The sequence below is a fragment of the Colias croceus genome, chromosome 3, assembly GCF_905220415.1.
Source record: "Colias croceus chromosome 3, ilColCroc2.1".
NCBI classification, from domain to species: Eukaryota; Metazoa; Arthropoda; class Insecta; order Lepidoptera; family Pieridae; genus Colias; species Colias croceus.
This window is the reverse complement of record NC_059539.1, coordinates 8,837,032-8,863,370: the sequence shown is the minus strand read 5'-3', so window position 1 is coordinate 8,863,370 and position 26,339 is coordinate 8,837,032. Positions and strand designations below refer to the sequence as shown.

Genomic DNA, 26,339 nt, shown 5'->3' with positions numbered 1-26,339 from the left:
CCTACTTCAATAACTTAAAACTATAATATTTGTGAAACAATGAAATCCTACTTGAAAATACATTTCATTACTTGGTAGTACCTACATAATATTATTATCGTAAAGTAGGAATTTAAAATAATAATTAAGACAAGTACCAACGACAAGTAAGTACACAAAAAAACAATAGAAAATAAAATCAAGATTAATGAGTGAATATAATTTATTTCTCTGTATTAAATTAAATCATTCATAAATAATAAATAATATTTTAATGCTATAGTGATAATATTCAACGGCAGATATATTATGTAACAAAATGCATTTGTTATATTTTAATTTAAAGCCCTTTAAGTCTATCATACTTTTTTTACTAATTTAATATACATAAATGTATTAAACACAATACTGCCATATTATGTTATTAAAGTATAACTCATTATTTTTATAGATAATATAATATGATAAATTGATATTTACAAATGTATTGATGAAATCTTAGATACTAGTAGTCGAAATAAGATTAGAAAAATGTGATGAATATATTTTTTATCTGTAATATATTATGCAAATATCATTCTGTTGTTTTCAATTATTGTGTATTCACACGATTTACAGATTTAACAAGTTTTATTTTGCACTGAGACACGTGAGGCTATCCTACATAATTTATAAACTCTCAAAGTGAACTGTCTTTTCTACAAGTATCAAATTATGTATGAGTGAAGAAATTGCATTGATATTGCCCCCAAATAGATATAAAATAGTTTTTTAAAATAATATAGCTAAAGTCAATCCCAGAAGTAGCTACAGGCATTAACGAGTTCCGGTTCAGGCTTTACTACTAAATTTATAATGCGTATCCATTTTAAGAATGTTGGGGTTTTGTTACAAAAAATTTATTCAACATCATTTACCTTACTCATTCCCCCCATATAGAGGTATTATAACATAGCTGTCTTCTAAGTTCTATAATTATGCAAAAGTCACTTCATTGATCAAAGTTCACACACAGCAGCCTTCAGAAAGAAGCGACGTCGAATCTCCAGCAACCAGTATATGGTGATCAGTACCAGAAGCTGCAGATCTCATCAGTCTATCTGCACTTAGTGACGTCACTGTTCTATTATCAGCAGCCCCCATCAGCCTATCTGTACACAGTGACGTCACCGCCCACAACCACACGTCTATCTGTACATAGCGACGTCGGGGCTCCTATAGAAGCACATGTACGCGTCGGCTAGTAAGCGCTTGGATGCGGGTAGCTGGCGGTCGAGCGGCAAGCCGGCGAGCTGCTCGTACACAGTGACGTCACCGCCCACAACCACACGTCTATCTGTACATAGCGACGTCGGGGCTCCTATAGAAGCACATGTACGCGTCGGCTAGTAAGCGCTTGGGTGCGGGTAGCTGGCGGTCGAGCGGCAAGCCGGCGAGCTGCTCGTACACAGTGACGTCACCGCCCACAACCACACGTCTATCTGTACATAGCGACGTCGGGGCTCCTATAGAAGCACATGTACGCGTCGGCTAGTAAGCGCTTGGGTGCGGGTAGCTGGCGGTCGAGCGGCAAGCCGGCGAGCTGCTCGTACACAGTGACGTCACCGCCCACAACCACACGTTTATCTGTACATAGCGACGTCGGGGCTCCTATAGAAGCACATGTAGGTGCGGGTAGCTGGCGGTCGAGCGGCAAGCCGGCGAGCTGCTCGTACACAGTGACGTCACCGCCCATAGCCACACGTCTATCTGTACATAGCGACGTCGGGGCTCCTATAGAAGCACATGTACGCGTCGGCTAGTAAGCGCTTGGGTACGGGCAGCCGGTGAGCTGCTCGTACGCAGTGACGTCACCGCCCACAACCACACGTCTATCTGTACATAGCGACGTCGGGGCTCCTATAGAAGCACATGTACGCGTCGGCTAGTAAGCGCTTGGGTGCGGGTAGCTGGCGGTCGAGCGGCAAGCCGGCGAGCTGCTCGTACACAGTGACGTCACCGCCCACAACCACACGTCTATCTGTACATAGCGACGTCGGGGCTCCTATAGAAGCACATGTACGCGTCGGCTAGTAAGCGCTTGGGTGCGGGTAGCTGGCGGTCGAGCGGCAAGCCGGCGAGCTGCTCGTACACAGTGACGTCACCGCCCACAACCACACGTCTATCTGTACATAGCGACGTCGGGGCTCCTATAGAAGCACATGTACGCGTCGGCTAGTAAGCGCTTGGGTGCGGGTAGCTGGCGGTCGAGCGGCAAGCCGGCGAGCTGCTCGTACACAGTGACGTCACCGCCCATAGCCACACGTCTATCTATACATAGCGACGTCGGGGCTCATATAGAAGCACATGTACGCGTCGGCTAGTAAGCGCTTGGGTACGGGCAGCCGGTGAGCTGCTCGTACGCAGTGACGTCACCGCCCACAACCACACGTCTATCTGTACATAGCGACGTCGGGGCTCCTATAGAAGCACATGTACGCGTCGGCTAGTAAGCGCTTGGCGGGTGCGGGTAGTTGGCGGTCATGTGGTGCGGCCGCGTGTAGTGCCCGACCGCCTTCATCGCTGAGCCACGCGCCGAGCTCGTCGATCTCCACTATCTCGGGTATGTTGTAGCCGTTGCGCTCGCCTGGAGAACAATAACATTACGTTGAATATGGGAGAGCACGCTTGAGCACGATTTTGACCAGCTTGTAGTGGGGAAGGTCAAAAATGAGCATAAAATTTTAAATTTTACTATGGAATATGATGTGCAAAATGAATAAATTGTATCAATTTCACTGAATGATGTGCGACTTCATGTTTTGAAATATGTTCTTTGTATTGGAATAGAAAATAAACAATATTTTCTGTTTTTTTTTTTTTTTGTTATATGCAATAAAGTTTTACCAAGTCTAGGCTATGTAAAGAATATAACATAATATAAGTACTTATATAAAAAATGATTTGCATATAAAATTGTTTCTTTATCCAAAATCTCATACCTTTTCTATCAGCCATAGAATCGAAGAAACACCACGGAGCATCATGTGCAACGCCAGTCTTGACAAAAGCGACATAATGGCTTGTTTCTATACATAATACTGCAAATAACTCCATATAAACTCTAGGTACGGGACAAGACTCCAAAATGTTGGCGTACTCTTCACAAATCGACAATGGTGTTGCCTGTTGAAAAAAAAAGTTATAAACAAATTATGATAAAATTGGGACATTAAATTAACAACATTTATTGTGCAAAATACTATCATTAATTAAAGTAAGATGATTGATGGAAACGCAAAAAAAATCGAAAATTCGAAATCGTTCATAAATTTACATCCAACCAACATGCCAAACAAAATGCTGCCAGACAAAAAAAATATAATTAATTTATTTTGGCGAAGTCCCACTATTGCATGGATGCCCAACAAACAAAGAAGAAGAAGAATTATTTAATAACTTGAGCTTTTTCTTATCTCACAGTCTAAAATCGTAATATTGTCTCTAAATTTAAATCAATACTATATCTCTAATCATAATGGGTTATAAACATAATACAGTACCTTATGCGAGCGAGTAGCATGTGCCAACCGCAGACATGAATTACACAGTGCGCCGGAATCGACCGCGCCTCCCGCTGCGCACGCGCTGCACTCCCAGCGCGCTAGACCGCCACATACACTGCATTGACGGGGTACTACAAATTACAATATGATTATGATAAACAAGTTTATAGACAAGTGATAACTGCGTTAAAAACAACCGACTTCAAACTTGCATTTGCAAAAATGCCCATAAAATAAAAAACTACTGGGCCTATCCGAATAAAATTTTTATGGGACCATCCCGCATCGAACAAAAAAAGAATCACGTAAATCGGTTCAGAAACCTCGGAGTAATCGGTGTTCATACATAAAAAAAAACATACCGGCCGAATTGATAACCTCCTCCTTTTTTTGAAGTCGGTTAAAAATATAAATTTTTTGGTATGTTCAACATTTAAGAAGACCCAAATAAAGCATGGAAAACAATGTATGCGTTTAATATAACTCAGGCCCTGGAACCACAGACACAATAGAAAATCTATTGTGTCTGGGACCGATCGGGCTTGGAGCTCAATGGGTTAAATCGGTATTAAACAATACTGACTATTAGAATAAAATTATAGATTTTTTTCAAAAGCAATGAAAAAGTGTGACGCATTAAGTTCTTCAAGAATTTTCACAATCAAATGCAGGAATTTATAGACACAGTTTAAAAAAATAAAAAAACAGATAAAGATTAAAAATAAATTCAAATAAAAAAACTGGCACACTTAAGAACTTAATGTAGGACTGCAAAACTAAATAGGTAAACAAAATAACTCACATCCTTCAATTAGATCTGTTACGTCCAGAAGTGGTGACGGTAGAACTCTTTGATACAGCTTATAATTTTTCCCAAACCTTGGCATTTGGATTATAAACGCTGCTGGAACCTACAAAATAATTCAATTATTAATAACAATGTTTAAAAACAACCTCAATAAAAAAAAAATTCTAAGATAATACCTCGCTCAGTTTGACTCCAGAAGTGGCGAAGGACTGCTCCAACAACTGTTGTACGCTGGGTAATGTAACATGTTCGTCTTTTTCTACAAAAAGCTGATAACAGTATGACTCTTGGCCCGATGATAGTTTCAAGAATGGTTCTGCTCTTAATAGTTGTGCTACCAAACCGTTTAAAAATTCTTCTGGGTCCTATAACAAAAATTTAAATCAATGACCATTACTTCCTTATTAATAATTTTAGGCAGCAAAATCTAAAGTCTTGTTACATTTTAAACTTTCTTGCGTTATACAAAAAAAAAACACGTTTCAATTATTGCAATATGTTGTAATGGATATTAAAAATATAAAATCAAATAATGGTACAATAATTATCAACCTTTATAATATTTAATTAATAATAATAAACAACAGCGACATCTAAAAACAAGTTCTACAGACCTTTTCCTCCGAAGTAAGTCCAGGTACGTCAGAGAGCCGCTCCAATAGAGTGCGCAGTTTCATAACTCTATCGGCGCGTACGTAACCATGGCGACGGAGTGGATTCACTATCTCTTCACGTAACACTTGCTGTACTTCGGAGTAGTGGGGAGAATCCTGTTAAAGATTAATTTGTTGATTTGAGAGGCTATTTTTGATACAAAAGTACATTGCAAATAATAATTGTTATTATTGTTAAATTGTTGAGGTACATAAAATTACTGAATAAATAAATATGAAAATTAAGCAAGAAAGATTTCGTAAGAAATACATCTTCGCTTCGCTTTAGATACTACGGCCTTAATATGAAACAAGCTATTCAAATAAAAAAAGTAAACTGTAACTTTCAGACATTTTAAGAATTTGATTAATAATTTACCTCTGGTTCGGGCGGTCGATATAAGAGTGCATCAAACACACTAGTGAATGTGAACATAGCGAATAGGGTTGCGTCGAGATAGCAGGAGTTGTGATGTCCTTGAATCCCGCGGTTCTTCCCCGCTAGTTCTCCGAGCGAGTTTAACGGTGGAACCACACCGGGAACCACGGGACAGTCAGGCTGCAATGAAATAATATGATAAAGAAACACACAAGTACTACTACAGGCTAGCAGGCTGATACAAATACAACTTTAATACTCAAACTTTTTTTGGCTTGATTTTACTTACGCTCACCACTCATTTAAAGTTTCGGTTTTGTGGCACTAACAAACAAATTCAACGAAAATAAAAATGATAGAAAAATACACCTACCGCTATCAGGCTCACAAAATTTGTACTATACCTTATTGAAACCTAGCACTGTAAAACTTAAATTGTAGATTTTTTATATCATTGTTTTGTGTCTATCAAATGAGATGTTATTTCAAAAAAGTGCGCTTTGAGAAATATATATTTTTTGTCAAACACATTTTAGTATAATCCACATAATGAATGAATGAAAGCACACCATATAGGAAATAATGAACCTGATCGAAGTGTTCCGCGTGGTGCGCTCGCGCGCGGTCGGGCGGCGGCGTGTCGCGGAAGCGCGCGTCGCGGCGGCACAGCGCCAGCGGCACGAACAGCGCGCGCCCCGCCGCGCACGCGAACAGCCGCTGCCCGTGGCGCGACCCGTCGCCCAGCCCGCACACGTTCTGCTCCAGCTCCACGCCCGCTGTTGCCGTGTCTGATGCACAATTTTGATTTAAGTGCTTGTTTATGTTAGAATGGTCCATTTTAAGGAATACTGGTTCAAAAATTCATTCGTGAGGACAACAACACGTAAATAATAGAAGCGAAACATAAAACGGACGACGCCGCCCCGCCGCGCACGCGAACAGCCGCTGCCCGTGGCGCGAGCCGTCGCCCAGCCCGCACACGTTCTGCGCTGTTGCTAGTTTGGAATACTACTTCTTATCTAATTCACGAAGATGAGTTTCAGTTCAAAACAATATTAGTATATTATTGAGAAACACGCTAAACCAATAGAAACGAAACTCAATGAAAATAGTACAGTACGCGGGTACAGTTAGAATACTAATGTGTTTTGAGAAATAAAATAGATATGTTTTGTCAAAATATATTCAGCAATTTTAGTAAGGTTCGTCTACAAGAAGTAAAGAGTGATCAAGTTCAACTATATTTTATGGCTACCCCTGAGGGTTACCCAATATTTTGGTTGTGGATTTTTTGGAAGGATTTGATATATGAAATCTTTTCTTTGTTTTCCTATTCAAAACTTTTAATCGTGTTACTTACCGATAATGAGTTTTGGTACCTAGTCATAAAGAAAAATTGTTGTGTAAAGATGTTGTTTTAAAAATTGAATTAAACACCATTGAATTAAAAAAAAATTACCATCTATAACTCCGATCCATCTCACGACACCATAGTGATGTTGATCAACATCTGTCGCCACCTCCACTAAGGAACCAACTCCTATATCCTCTTGCAAATGCAAAGGTGATTGTGCCTGAGGTTGCGGCCGAGACTGCTGGGCGGCTCTCGGAGAACCCAACGATGGAGTATCATACAATTCTTCAGGGGCTTCATTGCTGCATACGTCTAAAAATAGAGATTCACATGTTGAACTGATTAACTACAGTATTCAAAATAATTTTACAAAATTTACACACTAGTTTCATATTGTAGAACACATAATGGAATTTCATCTATCGAGAGTTCTCTCAAATAATACGCTTGCGACATAGTGCGCTACGAACTATTGGCGGCTGATCACCCGCGTGAACTAAAATTAGAAAATAGGAAAGCTAAAATGGGATGTTTTAAAGAGTGCAGTCAATGTACATTCGACCTGTTTTATTTACTTTTAAATATAACAATATGTAATAAAATATTAGTGATAGTTAGAAAAGTTATAAAGTGGTTAAAGAAAATATACATAATATCGTGATAGTGAAATATTATGTGATTTACTTATAAATAATCATGGTAAGATTTGCTCTTTATAATACACACAGTTATCTAAAATAAATAGTGGTCACTATAGTTTCACAAATATTTATTACGTGAATAACGTCATCGAAATATTTTCAACATTATACCATTACGATTGATAAAAAATACGAATATATTAGATACGAAAGTGTGTTTATATGTTGGTCTTTCTTAGTCATTAGACATGGAATATTAAGTACTGCCAGGAATTCCAGGAAATAAGGTATCAATTTGAATGAATGTTTTATACACACCCAGTCCAGTTGGCCGTAGGTTATCAATGTAAAAAAATAAATTAGAAAGTGTCAGGGTGAGATATTTTCATTTTTAAGGTTTAAATTTATTGTTTAACAAGTGACAAATAGCATAATGATCTTTGAAATTCGTTTTTCAGTAGAAATTTTTTTATACCCGATATAAGTTGTTATTAATTGATGTATTAGCTCACTTAACTATTCCTGTTTGAAATTTAAAAAAATATAGAACATTAATTATCTGTAACCATCTTACATGTACAGAGAGATTAAGATGTTAATACAAAACATGTAATAAAAATATATATATGTATATGTGTAACTAGCTTACCGCCCGCGGCTTCGCCCGCTTTCTCTGAAACGATTTGAGATTTAAACTATCCTATCTCTCAAGTTGGATCGAACTGCACATGGTGTGCAAAATTTATTATAATCGGTTAAGTGGTTTAGGAGTCCATTGAGGACAAACATTGTGTCACGAGATTTATATATATTAAGATTTCATATATACCTACATACATATGGATTATATATACTAAACTGTGTTGTTTAGAGAAAGTCTATTTTAAACATGTTTTGAATTATAAAGTATATAAATTAAATTCATAACTAAGAATTACTAACCTACAAGGATTCCAGTTTCAATCTTCTTTGTATCATGCACCATTTTGGTGTACTGATTGGTTGTTTCACTAGTAATGGAATAGTTTGATGTTGTCGGTTTCCTTCGCCTATCTGGTGCAAGATGATTGATCAAATTAACTGATTTCACTCTTTCGTTTTGAGGTGTTCGCTGCATAGTTCTTTTAGGACTTTGTGGCAATGTTCCATATTTTGGTTTTTCTGGTTCTTTTGGTGGGGGAGGCCAACTACCTCCGATTATACTGAAGAGGTCTATCTATAACATTAAATACAAAAGAATGATTTGTGTTAAAGTCAATTATATTATAATTTACAAATCCCATATTAATAAACACTCATTTTGACAAGCATTGATCCATCAATCTTAATAATTAGTTTCAATCCTTATTAAATGCTCAGACATTAATTTTAATAACATACATTATAGACATCCACAAAAACACATCCAACCACATGCCCCCTAGTAAATTATGTCCGATATGAACATTAACAATTAATAATTATTCCCAACGATTGTTATTATTTTTAGTATTGTGTCATACCCAGACATTGTATACAAACTTATTTTATTAATAATTGTAGTAAAATTATAAGAATGTTTATCATTGTGCTTTACGATATCACGATTGCTGGTGGATTATTATAAAATGCATGACTAATGATTCATGGCCATGTAATGATAACAATAATCTTTGCAACCTGCGGCTCCCTGTTGCTGGCACTCTTAGATTCTTGCTTCTGATGAACTTCATGATTCATTTTACTGCTATTTTATTTATTTAAACTAAATAAAAAGGATTGAAATTATAATTAAATTTACAAATTGCAATACTGATTAATAATTTTAATCAACACACCTGTTCCCCAGTAACTAGTGTGCGGTTTTCCTCAATTTATCATTTCAATTGTAATGTAATTAAAAAGCAACTGAACTAGTTCCTAAATTTCAATTAAACACGAATTCCACAGAGCAAGTAATATAGACGAATTCGAATTGTAATTAAAATTTTGTTTGTTTTTTTATATTACAGTTAATCAATGACAGACGGTCATCTTAAATGACATATGACACTGATGATTGACGTTTGACACGTTAGAGCGTTTTCACCGTTTTCACACTACGCTGTACAAATCCGATCCGATTAAATTATGAATTTCAAAGCTCAAAGAGAACGTTTTCACATTATCCGATATCGATATCGGATCGAATAATGTAAAAACGCTCTTAGAGTTTTGTTTCGGCAGTATTCCTATAGCACAGAATACATAATAGTAGCTAAACGCTACAGAACGGACACTCTCCGCCTCCCGCCAAAATTAAACACTTACCTCACCCCGCACGATCAGACATGTTAGAGCCAGCGCGCACGAGCAACTTTGTCTCCGCAACTATTTTGTCTCCGCAACTATTTTGTCTCTCCACCCATGGGCTAGTATGAAAGTGCGCGCACGTAGCGACGCAACTCTCCATACAAATTGATGGGAGAGACAAAATAGTTGCGGAGACAAAGTTGCTCGTGCGCGCCAGCTCTTATGGTACCCATTTCCCCGCAAGGACGATACCAACGACGTCTTTAGACGAAACGCAACGAAGATTGACAACATTAATCAAATTGACTTAAAGCAATTTTATTATTTTGGATTTGTGATTATCGTTTTTCATAGAAAATGGTTAGATATTGTGCTGTTTACGGATGTATTTCATCAGAAAAACGCGAATTTTTTATTACGCTAGTCACAAATGTGCCAACCATAAAGAGTTTACACACACATTTGCAGTCTCTACAGTGTGACTGTCAAAACTATAATTTTGTATGGAGTGTCCGGGGTGTGCCTATAGATAAAAATAAGGATAAAAAGCTAGAAACCAAGAAGCTTATATCTAATACACTGGAGATTGCACTATGACCATTAACTTGTAACAAGAAAATATGACCTAGAATGACGTCAGTCATGTTTTTTGTCTCTTTCTGTCGAGTTGACCACGTTGGTTTGTAAATTCAGGATTTTTCAAAATAGAAAAAACTAAAAATCATGGTCTATAAATAATAACGACATAGGTATATTTTTAACAGTATTTATATTATAATATTATGGTCATACTTTATAGGTACATACAATTTTAATTGGTATAGAATGATAGTTTTAAATAACTTTTGGCTACAAAGCTTGGATATGAACCGATATATAGCATTAACATCCTTTGTAAATAGAGGAAAGTTGTGTTTTGCATCAGATGCTGTTTACCAAATTGTAAGCTACTCAGATCTTCTTTTTAAACGCGTTGCTTCGACGGGTCAATTTCAAGTCAAAATCATCAAAGAAAAACTGTTTATAGCGGCCTTGCACAAATTTCAGCTAACTTTACAAAGTTTATTTTTCAAAAGGTATTTTTTTCTGGGTCGTAATCCTCAGTAATCTTGATGGGCACATATATTTCTTTTTATTTTACTTTTTGGAAAGCTGAAATACGTAAAACAAAAAATATAAGGTAAGTTAAAAAAGTATAAATTTCAATGTAAAAACGAACAATCTTATAAATACATGTGAGTGCAATACCGATGTCGTGTGTTGTTTCATTACTAGTAACAATCTTTAAAATGGTGTTCTAAATTTTCATCATAATATTGTTATTACAATATATTCTCCTCGCTATCCATAAAAACTCGTCATCATGGTTACCTTACTTGTTAAATTTGTTTATTGAAAACTTGTTGAAAAATGATAAAGTATTGGGGAAATAACAAATTTAACATGACTGCTTACTAAAATGATGCTTAATTAGACAATTTTTGCCATTGAAATGATTCTAAACAGGTCAATGCTGGAGTATTGAGGAATATTGTAAATAACGTAAATATTATACACTTGCCTGTGAAATTCTATGCCAGAATTTGGTGTCCAAACACTTCTGCAATTTTGCACAATACAATGCATTCTTTATATTCGGAAAATATTCATTAAATAAGCAACAATATTAACTTAAATATTCGAATCGACGCAATTTTTTTGACACACATGCCATATTGACAAAGTGAGAGTTTCTACAATTTTATTATGGTGACTACCCATAAGCAGGGAGTATCGCTTTTTAATAATTGGTTCAGATACTTATTTTATTTAGCATAAATAATAATTATCTCATCCAACAATGCTTCTGAATGACGTTTTTGGCAATTTATCAACAAACTCATGTACAAAAACTAACCTTTTGCACAGAATATTACAGCATACATAGTAGCCTTGGGAAAACTTCGTATTAACAGTGGCAATACCAAGTTAGGTGTGAAAGTGATAAAAAACATGAACTGGGCAATATTTTCTTGTTACACGTCAATGTTCATACCGAAATCTCCAGTGCATTAGATATAAGCTTCTTGCTAGAAACTTATAAGCGCTTGTCAGTTGTCAGTGATGGTTCGTTCTCAAGTTCGTTCTACACGAAGGTAGCAGATTGAATTGAAGCAGACCAAGACAAATTTTATATAGCAGCGCCCAGCGCGTGTTGAAGCTTGTCGGAACTTGTCGGCGCCGTTCAGCGCTTATCGGCGCGTGTTCATATATTTTCCTGCGCGGGCTACCAGCGCTGACAAGCGCCGATAAGCGCTTATAAGTTTCCAACTTTGTTTCTGAATACGCCCTCAGCCTTTATGCCTCCTCCACATTACTCGCGAAGTTGAACGAGGTTAGACGAAAAGAATAATGTAGTGAGGCACTTCGGCTTACTTCGTCCAACTTTACCTCACCTCGGCCGACTTCCGTTTGTTGTCGTTTTTTGCGCCCGAGTCAAAGAGCACGAAGTTACCTGAAGGTCGTTCTGAATATGAGCGTATGCGCTCCTCGTGAAGTTGAACGAGTGTGTAGTATAGCACCGCGGACTTCAGTCAACTTCGGCCGAGTACTTCGCCGAGGACTTCGCGAGTAGTGTGGAGGAGGCATTAGACCCGCCTCGTGATCGAATTTTTTCTATTCTTTATAAATTTATATTTATAAAGCATTTGAATGCCATAAAACCTAAAATATAAATTCAACAAAAAAGGTCGGGTTCCATCGTTACAATATTGTATTTACTGAAAAAGTGCTTCATATTGGTTGAGATGGTTGTTAAATCATCTCAATAGATGGCGCGCGGTGTGTCCCTTAATAAGCCCATATGACACATAAAACTGAAAGAATAGAATAAATTCGCTCGCTAATTGCTCTGGCGGGTCACGAGTGGCTGAGTTGGTAAGGCATCCGCCCCGGAATGGCGCGAAAGGATGCGGGTTCGAGTCCCGCTTCGTGATCGAATTTTTTCTATTCTTTATAAATTTATGTTCTGTGGTTGTTAATCAAATAGATATTATGTGAAAAAACTTATTGTATTGAAAAGTTTCAATTTGAATTCAATTTTTACCAAGAAGCTTATATTTAATACACTGGAGATTGCACTATGAACGTTGACTTGTCACGGGAAGGTATGACCTTGAATGAAGCCTGGTTGTTTTTTGTCCCTTTCACACCTAACTTGGCAAGTTGGTGTGAAAGGGATGAAGGAACAACCAGGCGCCATTATGTGATGTTATATGGGCAATTTCGCGAAAATATGTCCCGGTTACAAAATGGATTCAAATAAAAAAATTGTTTTAAAAAAATATTAAAAATATGCAGATTGATTCCTATAACATTATAATGTGTTATATTAACAACAATAGTTGCAAACATTTACTAATTCCAGAGAAAATGAGATCTATTTGGTGCAAGGCAGGGATTCCGGCATCCATTTTGTAACTTTTTTGAAACTAAGTTTCAAAATAATGCATAATCCTTGTTTACTAATTTTTATTTATTATGAAAGTAACAACATTAAATTTCCCACAACCATTTTTTTTTTCAGTAAACACATTATTATTTATACTTTTAAGCTTGAAATATATCCACTTTGTAACTTTTAGGTACATCAGCCTTTTTACTTTTTGCGTAGATTGGTAATAAATATTTTTTTAAGATTATAATAATAATGAAGTAGATATTTATATATTTATTCTACTTAAACTGCAAAAATCAAGGCTAGTACCTCGTAAAATAATTAAATTATTTATTATTATTCATAACTTAAACATGAGACAGTTACAAAATAGAAATAATCAGTTACAAAATGGAAGTTATAAAGCTTAGTTCACAAGTTGCAATCTTACAATCAAGTTTCATATCAGTGGCGCAGCGGTTAACAGCAAGTCTGCCCTGAAAACGGAAGGTCGTGGGTTTGATTCCCGCCAGGATCAAATAAGAAAAATATTATTTTTCCTAAATTGGCCTCGGTCTAGAAAGTGGTGGTAGGCTCTGTAAGGGGCCTCAACTTCCCCTCTAATAACAGCTAGATTAATGCCAAGGGTGAGCTCGTAATACGTAAGTAAAAATAAAACTAATTTATTTAATTGTATATTTCAAAAGTAAAATTATTAAACTGACATGCTCTATTCAAAACATATAACACAAATATGATTTTGCTTTTTTTTTTCGCCACTGCTTCCTTTTTTCTGCAGCCTTTTCTTCTTCTGTAAAATTTGAATCTTTTTGGTCTTCCGTTTGATTCTCTCTAGATTTTTTTTCTTATTTCTTCTTTTTTTTCAGGGTTGTCTTTTAATCTTTCCCTATAGCGTCGTTTTTTCTCAGCATTGGTCAGAGGCATTTTCCCCTAAAAAATAATATGAATACAATAATCTTTTCAAATAATGCAAAATCATTTTTTTTTATAATTTCGCCATCCCCATACAAAATAAAATGGTGATTTGAGAAATTTGTATGGGGATGACAAAATATATATTTTTTTATTTATTTGTTTTTTTATAAAAATTTCAAGCAGTCAAAAATCGATGTAGTGATTTTGAATATTAAAAGATATCTTCAATGCTATTTTTCAGCTTATTAGTGAGTGTTAAAATATAATTTTTAATTTAAGTCATATTTACGTATGAGACCATTGAGAACTCGTCCTTATATTTCCACTTTGTAACTGCGACGTTCCACATATACGTAACCAAACAAAATGGAAGTAACGGTTTAAAGATTTCCTAGATACAATTGTTTGTTTTTCACACAATTCCCATCAATCACTAAAATATATGCACTTAATTCAATTTATAAGGGTATAAGTAACGAAAATTGTAACTTTTAGGAATAAAAACACATACTTACCACGAAAAATCCCAGTTACAAGTCGGAGCGAAATTTTTGCACGGTAACGCTTTAGAAGTTTCGACACGACTGACGGCCGTATATACATAGTAGTCTTTGACTGACGGTTCGAGTTTTCTATGACAACCTCTTCAAAATGGTGGATTCAATAGAAATGTTGCCATTTATGTGAAAAAAATACATATTTAGTAGTTTTTATCTTTATTTTAGAGTATATAACGGTTACAAAACGGAATTCCGCACATGGTCGAAATCGTAGGACACGATTTAATTGATAAAAATACTAATAATTGCTATAAAAGGACGTAAATTTAACGTTTTATAATCATAGCTCTCACCCTTTGTGATTTATTTATACCTTTACTTGAATAATACTGCTTCACATTGGTAAATAAAATGAACATTTATACAGACTGGTTGCTGTGGGACACGTCAAAATTGGGTGCCTCAAAATTAAATTTTCTTCATATCTTTAATAATAAATGGATTGGCAAGCTGTTTGTTTGTGTCTTATAAAGAAATTATAATAGCAATGTAATAAAATCCACTTCCTGATATAAAATGTTGTTAGTTTTGATGAAATATAAATGACAACCCATAGGACACTCGAAAATCAGTGTGGACATATTTTAACGAAATTGCCCATATGTGATTCCTTATTCATTGCCTTTGTCTGACCTTCATCCTTACAAAACTTGACATTTGTCGGCGATAAAAGTCAAAACAATTAAACTTCAAAGTCTATAGTTTTAACTAGGTACATGATTAAATTTCATACCTATTAAAATTCTTTGATAAAATATGTACTTATATAATTTTTTGTGTATTTAAGACATTAATAATGTATCTATGTTAAGCATTTAATTTTTTTCGCATTTTTTTTAAAGTTTGGTAAAGAACTTTCATATTATTTATAACTAGCGGTCCGCCCCGGCTTCGCCCGTGGTACATATTTCGCAATAAAAGGTAGCCTATGTTCTTTCTCAGGGTCTAAAGATTGTCTGTGCCAAATTTCATCAAAATCGGTCCAGTAGTTTATGCGTGAAAACCATACATACATAATTACAAACCTTTCCTCTTTAAGTATAATATTAGTATAGATTGCAACAAAACTTTTGTATTGATCTCATAATATGATACTGTATGAATTGCAGGCAAATCCAGACCTAATGATTCGTCAAGGGAGTATCGATGACATAAATGCTCAGCAGTTCCTAAAGATAGCAAATTATGAAGACACTGTTAGACAATTAGATATTTATTATGCTATTGGTAAGATATAATCACTAAACACAATACATATTTTATGATTTGGCTTGATTTGTTTCAACTAAATTATTAATTTAATTTATTATTTTGAACATCTCTTTTATAACATACACTTTTATATTTTAAGTAGTAATAATAATAATTATCTTTGTATGAAAGGAATTGCAATTGCTATATACAGGACCTCCCAGAAATTGTTTATTGTGATCTTTATTTCATATGAACTTAATCTGAGAATTATAATGTAAATTGTTATATATAATTTTTGCAGTTAAAAGACAACTTTTAAGATTCCAAAGCCCAATCACAGGGTTATTCCCAGTACTTTCATCAGATTTACATGTTGGAAGTGTAAGAGACAGCATTTATTGTGCATCTGCAGTATGGGGTCTCTATCAGGCATACAGGTAATAAATATACTTGCTTACTTACTCATAAAAATAAATAATTTTTGAAGTTATACTTCTTTTGAGTGAATTTTTACGATGCGCGCGCACACCAACACCTAAATTTAACAGCATGAAGTTAGTTCTAGGTGGTATGAAAATTGATAACTATGTTCAAGTTGTATATTCTAGTATTTTTTCCATAAGCCAAAGTATAACTTCTAACGTGTGTACAAGTACACACACACTTTTTTTGTACCTACATTTGGATATTCCTACTATTTTTAAATGCTTTTTTTTGTACAGACGAATAGACGATGACAGAGGGAAATCTCATGAACTGGGACAAAGCACAGTTAAATGTATGCGCGGTATATTAGAATGTTGGATAAAACAAGCAGCAAGGGTTGAAGCATTCAAGACAAGACAGAGTGCAGCTCACGCACTACATGTTAAATTCCATTTGACAACTGGAGAGCCTGTGCTTAGCGATGATCAGTACCATCACCTTCAGATTGATGTTGTTTCTTTGTATTTGCTGTTTCTGGTACAAATGATCACATCTGGCCTGCAGATTATTTATACACAGGTTAATTTAAATCACTACATAGTATAAAACAAAGTTGCTTTCTCTGTCCCTATGTCCCTTTGTACGCTTAAATCTTTAAAACTACGCAACGGACTTTGATGCGGTTTTTTTAAATAGATAGAGTGATTCAAGAGGAAGGTTTTAGTATATAATTTATTAGGTATTAGACAAAGCGGGCGAAGCCTCTACTCTAGCTTACTGTCCTTTTCAACTGTTCAATTATTATAGGGTTACAAAGTTTATGTAAGAAGAATTCCATCTCAAATATCAGCAAAAAACTTTATAAGAAGTTTCCTATAGTTTTCTTTCTCTTATAGTTCAGAATACATCTCCCATTTTTGCAAGTGACTACTATCAAGCTAATTTCCCGTTTGTAGCTTTATTTTGATGAGACGCCCAATAATTTCGTGTATGAAAGTCTCGATTGTGGTAGCTAACAGAGATAACAAGGATAAAAATTTTTGATTTGATGGTTCTCAAATATTTATTACTAACTGAATGAATTTTTTTTGTTCAATCTCAAGATAATTACCTAAATTATTCGAAAAAATATTTGTCCTACAAAATCTATGGTTTGTTCAAAGAGTCCCCCTTTCCAAAGTGTATCGATAACGAGATCATCATAAATGATTACTAACAAGCTGATTTTTTTGTTTTCACTTAGTTAATGTTTATATAATTCAACAGACATATTGTCCTACAAATTGCGTTATAAATATTTGAGAACCATCAAATCAAAAAATTTTATCCTTGTTATCTCTGTTAGCTACCACAATCGAGAGTTTCGTACACGAAATTATTCGGTGTCTCATCAAAATAAAGCTACAAACGGAAAATCAGCTTGATAGTAGTCACTTGCAAAAATGGGCGATGTATCCTGAACTATTAACTTTTCTTCATGCATAAAACTTTAGAAACTATTTAGGTGAATAATTGATTTCAGTACAATTTTTTTTATAACTTACAGGATGAAGTAGCATTTGTACAGAATTTAGTGTACTATGTGGAAAGAGCATACAGAACACCAGATTATGGAATGTGGGAAAGAGGCTCCAAATACAATGATGGAAAGCCAGAAATACATGCTTCTTCTATAGGTGAGTTTTTGATATGCACAGCAGGGATGTATGATATAAATTTTTTCTTAGTTTCATTTTGTTTATTTTTAAATTTTCCTCGTATTTCCTTTATATATATATGTTTAAATTGGATTATTCAAATTAAAATTCTAAGTATACCTTCAATAGAGATATTGAAGGTATAAAATTTTAAAATATCATTATAAGTTTTTGTGTGGAATTAATTTGGCAATAATTATGCATATGAGGTATGCACTTGCATAGCTACGTACTTACGTAGCTATTCTTTTGTCGATTCATATCCTATTCTAGAATATGTAATTTAAAAAAATTGATAACATAAAAATAATTCGCTTATTCTGTTCCAGGTATGGCTAAGGCGGCTTTAGAAGCAATCAATGGTTGCAATTTGTTTGGAGACAAAGGCGCGTCCTGGAGTGTGGTGTACGTGGATATTGACGCACATAATCGAAACAGAAGTATTTTTGAAACCATGCTACCTCGTGAATCAAGTTCCAAGGTCAGTTCAATAAATTTTTTTTATTGGATATCATAAAGGAATTCACACAAAAAGAAATTGTTAAAATTTAAAAATACTTGGATGTTTACTTTTAAATCGTATTTTTTCGTAATTACACCTTCCATTCTAACGACTTTTCACTGCATATAATATTGCAATGTACCCTTTTTAATTTACGCTCTTCTCAATAATCATATGGTTACCATAGATTTAAACTCTTTACAGGGAGTTGATGCGGCTCTCCTCCCTACAATATCGTTTCCCGCATTCGCCACCCATGAAGAAATCTTAGTGCAATTAACAAAATCAAACCTCTTAAATCGATTGAAAGGCAAATACGGTTTTAAAAGATTCAGCCGAGATGGATTTAAGAGTGCACTAGAGGATCCAAATAGACGATATTATAACGAGGGAGAACTTAAGGAGTTTGATGGTATTGAGTCAGAATGGCCGTTATTCTATGTGATGATGATAATCGATGGAGTGTTCCGGACTCTGCCTGAACAAGTAGAAGAGTATCAGAGGTTGTTGAAAACGAGAATTTATATGGATGAGTTTGGAGGTATTTATTCTGTACATCTTCAATTTTTATATGAAGGAATAAATTCAAATAACATGCTCTAGGCCATGCAACTATGCTCTATCAACATTACTATATTACTGACAGCATATTAACCTTTTTATGTATCGTAACAAGACTATATCTAGACTATACTATACATATATAAGAATATAATATCTATTCCAGATCCAGTAATTCCATGGTACTATTATGTACCAAAGGAAGGAATAGAAAATGAACGCACCGAACCTTATTCAGTTCGAAGACTTCCTGCGAGTATGTTCATACCTATATTCCTTATTATTATTAAACTTAATTAATCATCCGACAATGCACTGAAGCATCAATAGGAAAATAGTGATTTCACACAACTCGGATCTTTGGATTTTCGACCTACACTCATAGAATATATCTTAATTCTTAATGACTTTATATTATGTCAAATTGGTATAGGTACATCCTAATTAAATGTTTACATTATCCACACTTCAAAATAATTTATGTAAAAATGTATTGTGTTCAATTTACATCGTCTTAGAACACGATAATGGAAAACAACTTATTTTTTTCGATATAACAGCATCCAAAATGAATTTGTTGTATTAAAAAATACAACGCTAACATTACCTGAATATAATCTAGTCCTTATATTCAGTTACTGCAAGAGAAGAAATTTAAAATTTCATTATATGTATAATTTCAGACCAACCCGGTGATAGCGAAAATAAAGGTAACGCCTGTGTGAACCAAAATTGCAAACATTCTTGTGCTTCTATCCTGACGATTTCTAAGCTTTCTTTGCCACTTTAACGCTATATTGCACTAATAATATCCATCTTGAGCCTCCGCACAAAATATTTCCACAGTAACTAGTTTGATCTTCTTTCAATTTCAACTACTTAAGTACAATGTAGATCTTTACTTATATTTACGTAGCTGACTTCAATGGCACCTTTTTTAAAACCTGCACTTTCGTAAATAAACAAATTTAAATTATTTGTAATACGTGTGATTGTTTCACCATGAGCACTATAGCTCCGTGGCACCATTCACCTTTTTTATATGTGTATGTTGAGATTTAACTAACATCTTATTTTATTCACAATTCAGTAAGTAGGTATGTGTTTTAAAAAGTACAGCAATAATTATAATTTTTTTAAATTCAAGTTTTATGAATAAAATAAATTAATAATTTGAACAGGAATAAGACTTAATCTGTAATAAGATAATAGGAAATGGTCACTAAGGCCTACGGTTCACGTAATACGCATGTCATGCGCACGATTGCAATACGCATGCGTATATCTTGCGGAGAATATAACATTATAGAAAACTAGCTTACCGCCCGCGGCTTCGCCCGCTTTGTCTCTTAAACCTAACAAATTACTTATACACTAAAACCTTCCTATTGAATCACTCTATGTATTTAAAAAAACCGCATTAAAATCCGTTCGGTAGTTTTAAAGATTTTTTTTGTTTCATACTATGTAGTGATGGAACTTTCTACGGCCGCACGATAAACGCATAACGAGCAATTGACGCGACGTTGCCGCTCCGCTGATTGATGAGAGCGTGCGAGTCGTGCGTATTACGTGCACTCAATATACATGTACATTATACACGCGTGAAAAATTCGACGACATTTTTAAAATAGCGCATTATTTTGTTACCACTTTGTTTGTCAAGGGAACGGTGAAACTTTATGAACAACTCAATAGGTTTGACTAATGAGAATTTTTCAAAGTCTGTGTTATTAGGTGGAGGTAAATGGTAATGCAACCAAGATATATATAATTGCAAAATATTTTTTTTATTAATATTCATGTTCTAGATACCGGTGGTCTGTTCCTATGGGCGCAGTCGTTATTTGTATTGGCTCAATTACTAACGGGCGGTTTACTGCACGTCAATGAACTGGATCCTATTCGGCGATACTTACCTTCTTACAACCGACCCCGTCGAGCCGGGAGGTATTCGGCTTTTCAGGTAAATTGTGTAATCTAGATCGAATAGTTTATTTTTAATAGTTATTTGAAATGATAGCTATTAATAAATAATAGGTTTTTCATATACATAAATGATTAAAATTATATAATCCTTTCAATTTAATGTATTTAATGAAATTTGTTAAGTTTTATTATATCTTTATAAATTCTCTGAAATTCCTAAACGACAAGTTATTTGTTTTCATGCAAAAATCGCAGGCTAAGCCGACGTTTGTGAGTATTATTGTAAATCAGAGCACTTTTGTGTCACTGAATTAGCCAAGCAATGTATGCCATGTAATAAACTGCACAGTATTGAAGCTTGTTTAATATAAGCAAGTATTCACATATATGTACCGCTTAGTTGTTCTAATTCTTGTATGAAGCTACGATTAATAAAATAGTTACCAATTATTTATGTATTTTTAATGTTGTAGCACTTATGTTAGCTCAGCCTTTATGCAAAAAACGTATTTATGTATAAATTATCCTGCTATTTATCGTTATATATTAGAAATATATATTGCAATTTTACAGGGTATTGCAACAGATCTTGTGGTACAAGTTGTTTTAATAGCAGAGTCAATGAGACTTCAAGCCATGATGGGCACTTACGGTATACAGACTCAAACGCCGCACGAAGTTGAACCAGTCCAGGTATTACTTGCGAACTGTTTAATATCCAAATTTATATAATCTAGTATTTTTTCTAAAATTATTACATTTTTATTTTTATTAGTATTTTTTCTAAAATTATTACATTTTTATTTATTAAGATATTTCCAAACGTATTTGTAGTATTTATTAATTTTTCTCACCATTATTAATAAGTTAATGAAATTTTTCAGATTTGTAGTTCTACCCAATTAGTACATGTTTACCGAGAGCTAGGAGTTTGTGGCAAATTAAAACTGACAGGTCGACCAATCAGACCTGTCGGATCATTAGGAACCAGTAAAGTAAGTAATAACAAGAAGTATAATATTCTTCATGTATTCTATTTCTTAAATTTATACATTTTTATTTCACTTTAATTCACACTATGGCAGCATTATTTTCTCAAAGATAAAGATCAAATTAGACTTCATACTTATTTTACAGATTTACAGAGTCTGCGGAATGACGGTATTATGCTATCCGCTAATATTTGAAGTGTCTGAATTTTACCTGTACCGAGACATGGCGTTGTTGATCGATGACATCAAGACAGAATTACAGTTTGTCGGAAAGTGAGTCTATTTTTCTTATGTTATAAGATTTTTATTTTTGCTCTCTGTAGTGTATGTCCTTCCCTATTATCGGCTCTTACTCCGACCGCCTGCAGCCAACTGAGCTGTGTGAGCTATGTGATGTGTCACCGTTGCACGTGCGCAAGAGATGACATAATAATTCCCTCTCTTTACATACACTATACTCTCAAAAATTTATTATTTAACATAAAAAAGAAAATCTTGTTAATACAACAACAGCTGTAAATTTATCATTAAAGCCAAGACTTATAGAGTATTTTACTCCCATCTCTACATTGATTTTCACATACAGGGCATATTATAATATAATCTAACCAATCGTGAAATTTACATAATATTCCAACAGATACTGGCGACTATCCGGTCGTCCAACCGTCTGTCTGTTAGTGCGCGAGGAGCACATGCGGGACCCGCACTTCAAGCAGATGCTCGACCTGCTCGCTATGCTGAAGAAGGGCCACTGCGACGGGGTCAAAGTGCGCTTGGGAAGATTGCAGAATCTCATCTCTAGTTCTTGTATTGGTATGAGAGTTTTTTGTTTATACAAATTACTTTGGATTTATATATTGAGCATTAAAATGTAATATTGTTTAGACCAACACATTTCGTGTTTATGTAACATAATAATTAATAATATTAGGTACCTATATTATTAAAAAAAATATTTTTTTCTCTTTAGTGAAAAAATATTTAAATGAAAATAAAATGTCCTAAATTGTCTTTCAACTGTGTTATTTACATTACATTTTTTATACTTATTATTACTTCTTACATAACAATGGACTCATTTATCCACACAGAGCATCTCGACTTCATGAGCCAAGGCGAGTTCCCGTCAGAAATGTTCACGCAGTTCAAGCAACTCCAACACGACTACATCGGCTACCAGTCACTAACTGACGTGCCACGAACACTCACGTACCGCGAACAAAGTGTTAACTTCGAAGCTTACAAGCACAGAGCTACACATGACGTGGTATCGGCGTTGCGGGGCACAGATAATATATTCGCGCAGTCGCAGCTGTGGGGCATCCTGATGGATAGAGAGGGGCCGATGTACGAGGTAACATAGTCGGTTGTAATCTAGTAATCGTATATAGATATAGCGTCAACTATAAAGCGTGCAAGTACCTTGCTACGTATGACGTAATAGCAGAATAATCGATGATCTATCGTAATTAGTACGGTAGATCATCGATTAGATGAATCGATTTTAAAAAGTAAATATACGAAATAAAAATAAGTATAATTAAAACTTTTTTAGTAGTAGTAGTCAGTAGTAGTCAAAGTTGATCCAGTACATTATATCTATTTATGACCTGAAATCTTACCTCCACTTTTACACGATTATCATTGATGATGATGATGATGATTATAATAAAGATTGGTGATGATGATGATTATCGTATTTGAATGCAGGTGAACGGTGTGAATGCTCTAGAGTCGCTCAAGAGCCTGTACCACAGCGCGGGTGTGTTGCGACACTGGAAGGCGGTGCGGTATTGCTCCTCTCTGCTCAATCATACTGTGGACTCTATAAGCCCATTTATAACCACTGTTTTGGTCAATGGGAAACAGGTTAGTTTTTACTGATAATAGATGTTGCTTTCAACTTTTTAAGTGTTGTATAATGGTTTAAAGTGTGGATATTTGTGTAACAGTTTACTATGAACAAATATACCTTCTTTTTTTTTTCTTGTATATAAATGAAATTCATAATGAATGCACTTTTGGTTGCAGCTCACGGTAGGTGTGATTGGTCAGAAAGAGACAGTGTTCGACAAACCAATGACGCCCGGTGAAATACAATCTGTTATGTATAGCACTATTCAACCTTACGATGTTATTGGCGCCGTATTACAACAGGTAATTTTAACTAGCGATTTCCCCGACTTCGCTCAGTGTTATTTAAATTTACGAAATCGGCAAGCACATACAAATCCGTGCAGTATTTGAAGTTTATTGTGAACAGATGGGGATACAGACAGATGTAGCGGATGGACTTTGTTGTTAATGCGTTAAGACAAACATGATAGATAAATTAAAGTTAAACGTTAAATCATAACTGATGTAATTATAAATATTATTAATTTTCCAGGAAATAGTATTATACTGTGGACGACTAATAGGCACAAATCCGGACATGTTTCGAGGCATTCTCAAAATCCGAGTCGGTTGGGTTCTCGAAGCTATTCGGATTTATCTAGAGATATTTCCTAATGAGAAAAGAGCAGATGCCACATTGGAAAGTTTGTCGCCATACAAATTGCGTACTCTTCTACAAAAAGTTCTAACTGTTTCTGATTGGGCTGATGAAAAAGGGTAAATATTCAAAACAACAAAGCATTTTTAGTTAATTTAAAGACATTTACTATGCGTCTTAAGACTTGACAAATCTATACTTATATTATAAAGCTGAAGAGTTTGTTTGTTTGAACGCGATAATCTCAAGAACTACTGGTCCAATTTGAAAAATTCTTTCGGTGTTAAATAGCCCATTCATCGAGGAAGCCTATAGGCTATATATCATCACGCTAAGACCAACAAGATCGGAGCAACGCGGGTGAAACCGCTGGGCACAGCTAGTAAGTTATAAATGACCAATTTAAATAATTCATTACCATTTATGTTTTAAGATTAACGCCTCTACAACGCCGTCAGCTCGAAGGTTGCCTTTGTCGAGTTCCAAAACACTTCTATGTACAGGTCTGGGATATTCTTCTACGAACACCCAAGGGAATCATTGTACAAGTAAGAAAGAACTTTATGTCCTACAAGTTAAAGATGCTTTTTCTTTAGACTTATTATTTAATTTAAATCATTTTTTTAATTAATTTGGAAGAAATTGCTACTACAAGCCTATAATTATATGATGTATGAACTGTTTGATGATATTCATACACTTTTTATTATTTCGAATTAAATCTATCTTTAATATTTATAATATATTCCAGGGTCATGCAATCCCCGCCCAGCCAACTCTAGTCAATATGTCCCGTTCGGAGTTATCATTCGCGTTACTCGTAGAGGAAGCGTTAGTTCGCATCGCGTCCGCGGCGCGGCGCCAGCTCTGTGTAGAACTACTCTGTGTGTTTGCTACAATATTGCGACGTAATCCCGAGTTGTATATGCAGCAGCCTCTGGATCTTGACAAATTGTTAGATGACGCACACTCTACGTATGCTAAGGTGAGTCCTCTGTATCGAGATTCTCTGTGTGTTCGCTACAATCCTGCTTTGTAACTGCAAAATATTTGCTCTGTTTAATAAATACTCTGTGTATATGGTCAAACCTTGTACCAGAATCTTATCTAAGTCGTTTGATAACACAAAGTGCTCATAGGTCAAAGTATGTGTTTATTGTGCTGTACCTTTCAAATCCCAATGCTTTGAATACAAAAAATTTTACAGTAAAAAATTACAATATACCAATTCACTATTTTCTATTTCTTTCCTTGAACTACTTAATATATAACCCATTAGAGAAAACATATCCAACAGTGTTTACAAAAAGAATTTTCAAATATGAAACTTGAATAAAAAACAGGATAGCGGGCAACCAGAAACGTCGTGTATGCTAGCGGGCGCACCGGCCGGTGTGACGCTGGGCTATCTCGCGAGAGCGGTCGTAAACAGCGTGCTACAAACCGCCGCGCCGCATCTCGACACCGCACAGCCTACAGCACATGACACCTGTCTCATTACATAAGGAATAGTTAACATTGTCAGTGTTGAATTGATTGCGTTCTGTTGATTTGGTTTTGATGCAAAATTATTATTATTGCAAAACATCTTGCTCGCTATCAGACTTGAAGTCAGGAATAATAGCGCACGCGGACGTCAAAGGCGTGCTGCAAACCGCCGCGGCCGCACTGCTTAGTGCTTACCGTCGCCGCACACGAACCACGGGCCACAGCCACAAACGCCGCCACGCGAAGCTAGAAGCGTGTAGCGTGTGGCCGCCACAGGCGTCAACCGTGTGCGGCGAGTCCATATAAAATGTATGAAAAGTGCAGGAAATATGCCGGTGGCAGCGTTTTGTGGCCGGTGGCCGTTGGCCCGTGTGCGGTAGCCCTAACGGCACATGACTCTTGCCTCATTATACCTAAACACGATTTGTGAAAAAAATAAATAACTAAAATGTTTGTTTAATAATGTAAACAATAATATTATGTGAAATATAAATATTATGATAAATGTTATT

General features: G+C 35.2%; 2 protein-coding genes and 1 non-coding gene across 11 annotated transcripts; 2 read left to right on the top strand and 1 right to left on the bottom strand.

The window, feature by feature from the left end:
- Nucleotides 1-184: 184 nt before the first annotated feature.
- Nucleotides 185-9,283, bottom strand: LOC123706312 (ubiquitin carboxyl-terminal hydrolase CYLD). 5 transcript variants are annotated; one of them, XM_045655513.1, is made up of 12 exons: nt 9,177-9,283; nt 9,019-9,103; nt 8,302-8,575; nt 6,824-7,030; nt 5,953-6,152; nt 5,365-5,544; nt 4,947-5,102; nt 4,509-4,697; nt 4,327-4,435; nt 3,522-3,655; nt 2,961-3,144; nt 185-2,605 (listed from the first exon to the last, which is right to left on the bottom strand). In XM_045655513.1, exons 2-12 carry the CDS (start codon nt 9,076-9,078, stop codon nt 2,412-2,414), a joined length of 1,887 nt encoding a protein of 628 aa, XP_045511469.1. In that variant the 5' UTR covers nt 9,079-9,103; nt 9,177-9,283; the 3' UTR covers nt 185-2,411. The 5 variants fall into 5 exon arrangements, with proteins under 5 accessions (XP_045511469.1, XP_045511471.1, XP_045511470.1 ...); XM_045655515.1 differs by lacking the exon at nt 9,019-9,103; XM_045655514.1 differs by lacking the exon at nt 9,177-9,283 and having other exon boundaries at nt 9,019-9,164.
- Nucleotides 7,302-26,294, top strand: LOC123706311 (probable phosphorylase b kinase regulatory subunit beta). 5 transcript variants are annotated; one of them, XM_045655507.1, is made up of 21 exons: nt 7,302-7,417; nt 15,651-15,768; nt 16,037-16,172; nt 16,458-16,740; nt 17,708-17,837; nt 18,188-18,339; nt 18,565-18,901; nt 19,088-19,177; nt 19,605-19,631; nt 20,733-20,887; nt 21,424-21,543; nt 21,735-21,845; nt 21,988-22,115; nt 22,483-22,658; nt 22,937-23,199; nt 23,556-23,714; nt 23,877-24,002; nt 24,235-24,458; nt 24,773-24,887; nt 25,091-25,324; nt 25,683-26,294. In XM_045655507.1, the coding sequence occupies exons 1-21, from the start codon at nt 7,415-7,417 to the stop codon at nt 25,842-25,844; spliced, it is 3,249 nt and encodes a 1,082-aa protein (XP_045511463.1). In that variant the 5' UTR covers nt 7,302-7,414; the 3' UTR covers nt 25,845-26,294. The 5 variants fall into 5 exon arrangements, with proteins under 5 accessions (XP_045511463.1, XP_045511468.1, XP_045511467.1 ...); XM_045655511.1 differs by lacking the exon at nt 7,302-7,417 and adding an exon at nt 15,239-15,253; XM_045655510.1 differs by lacking the exon at nt 7,302-7,417 and adding an exon at nt 15,239-15,299.
- On the top strand, nt 12,529-12,605 carry Trnap-cgg. The gene is given in 2 exon segments: nt 12,529-12,565; nt 12,570-12,605. It is a non-coding gene; the product is annotated as a tRNA-Pro (tRNA).
- Nucleotides 26,295-26,339: the final 45 nt, after the last annotated feature.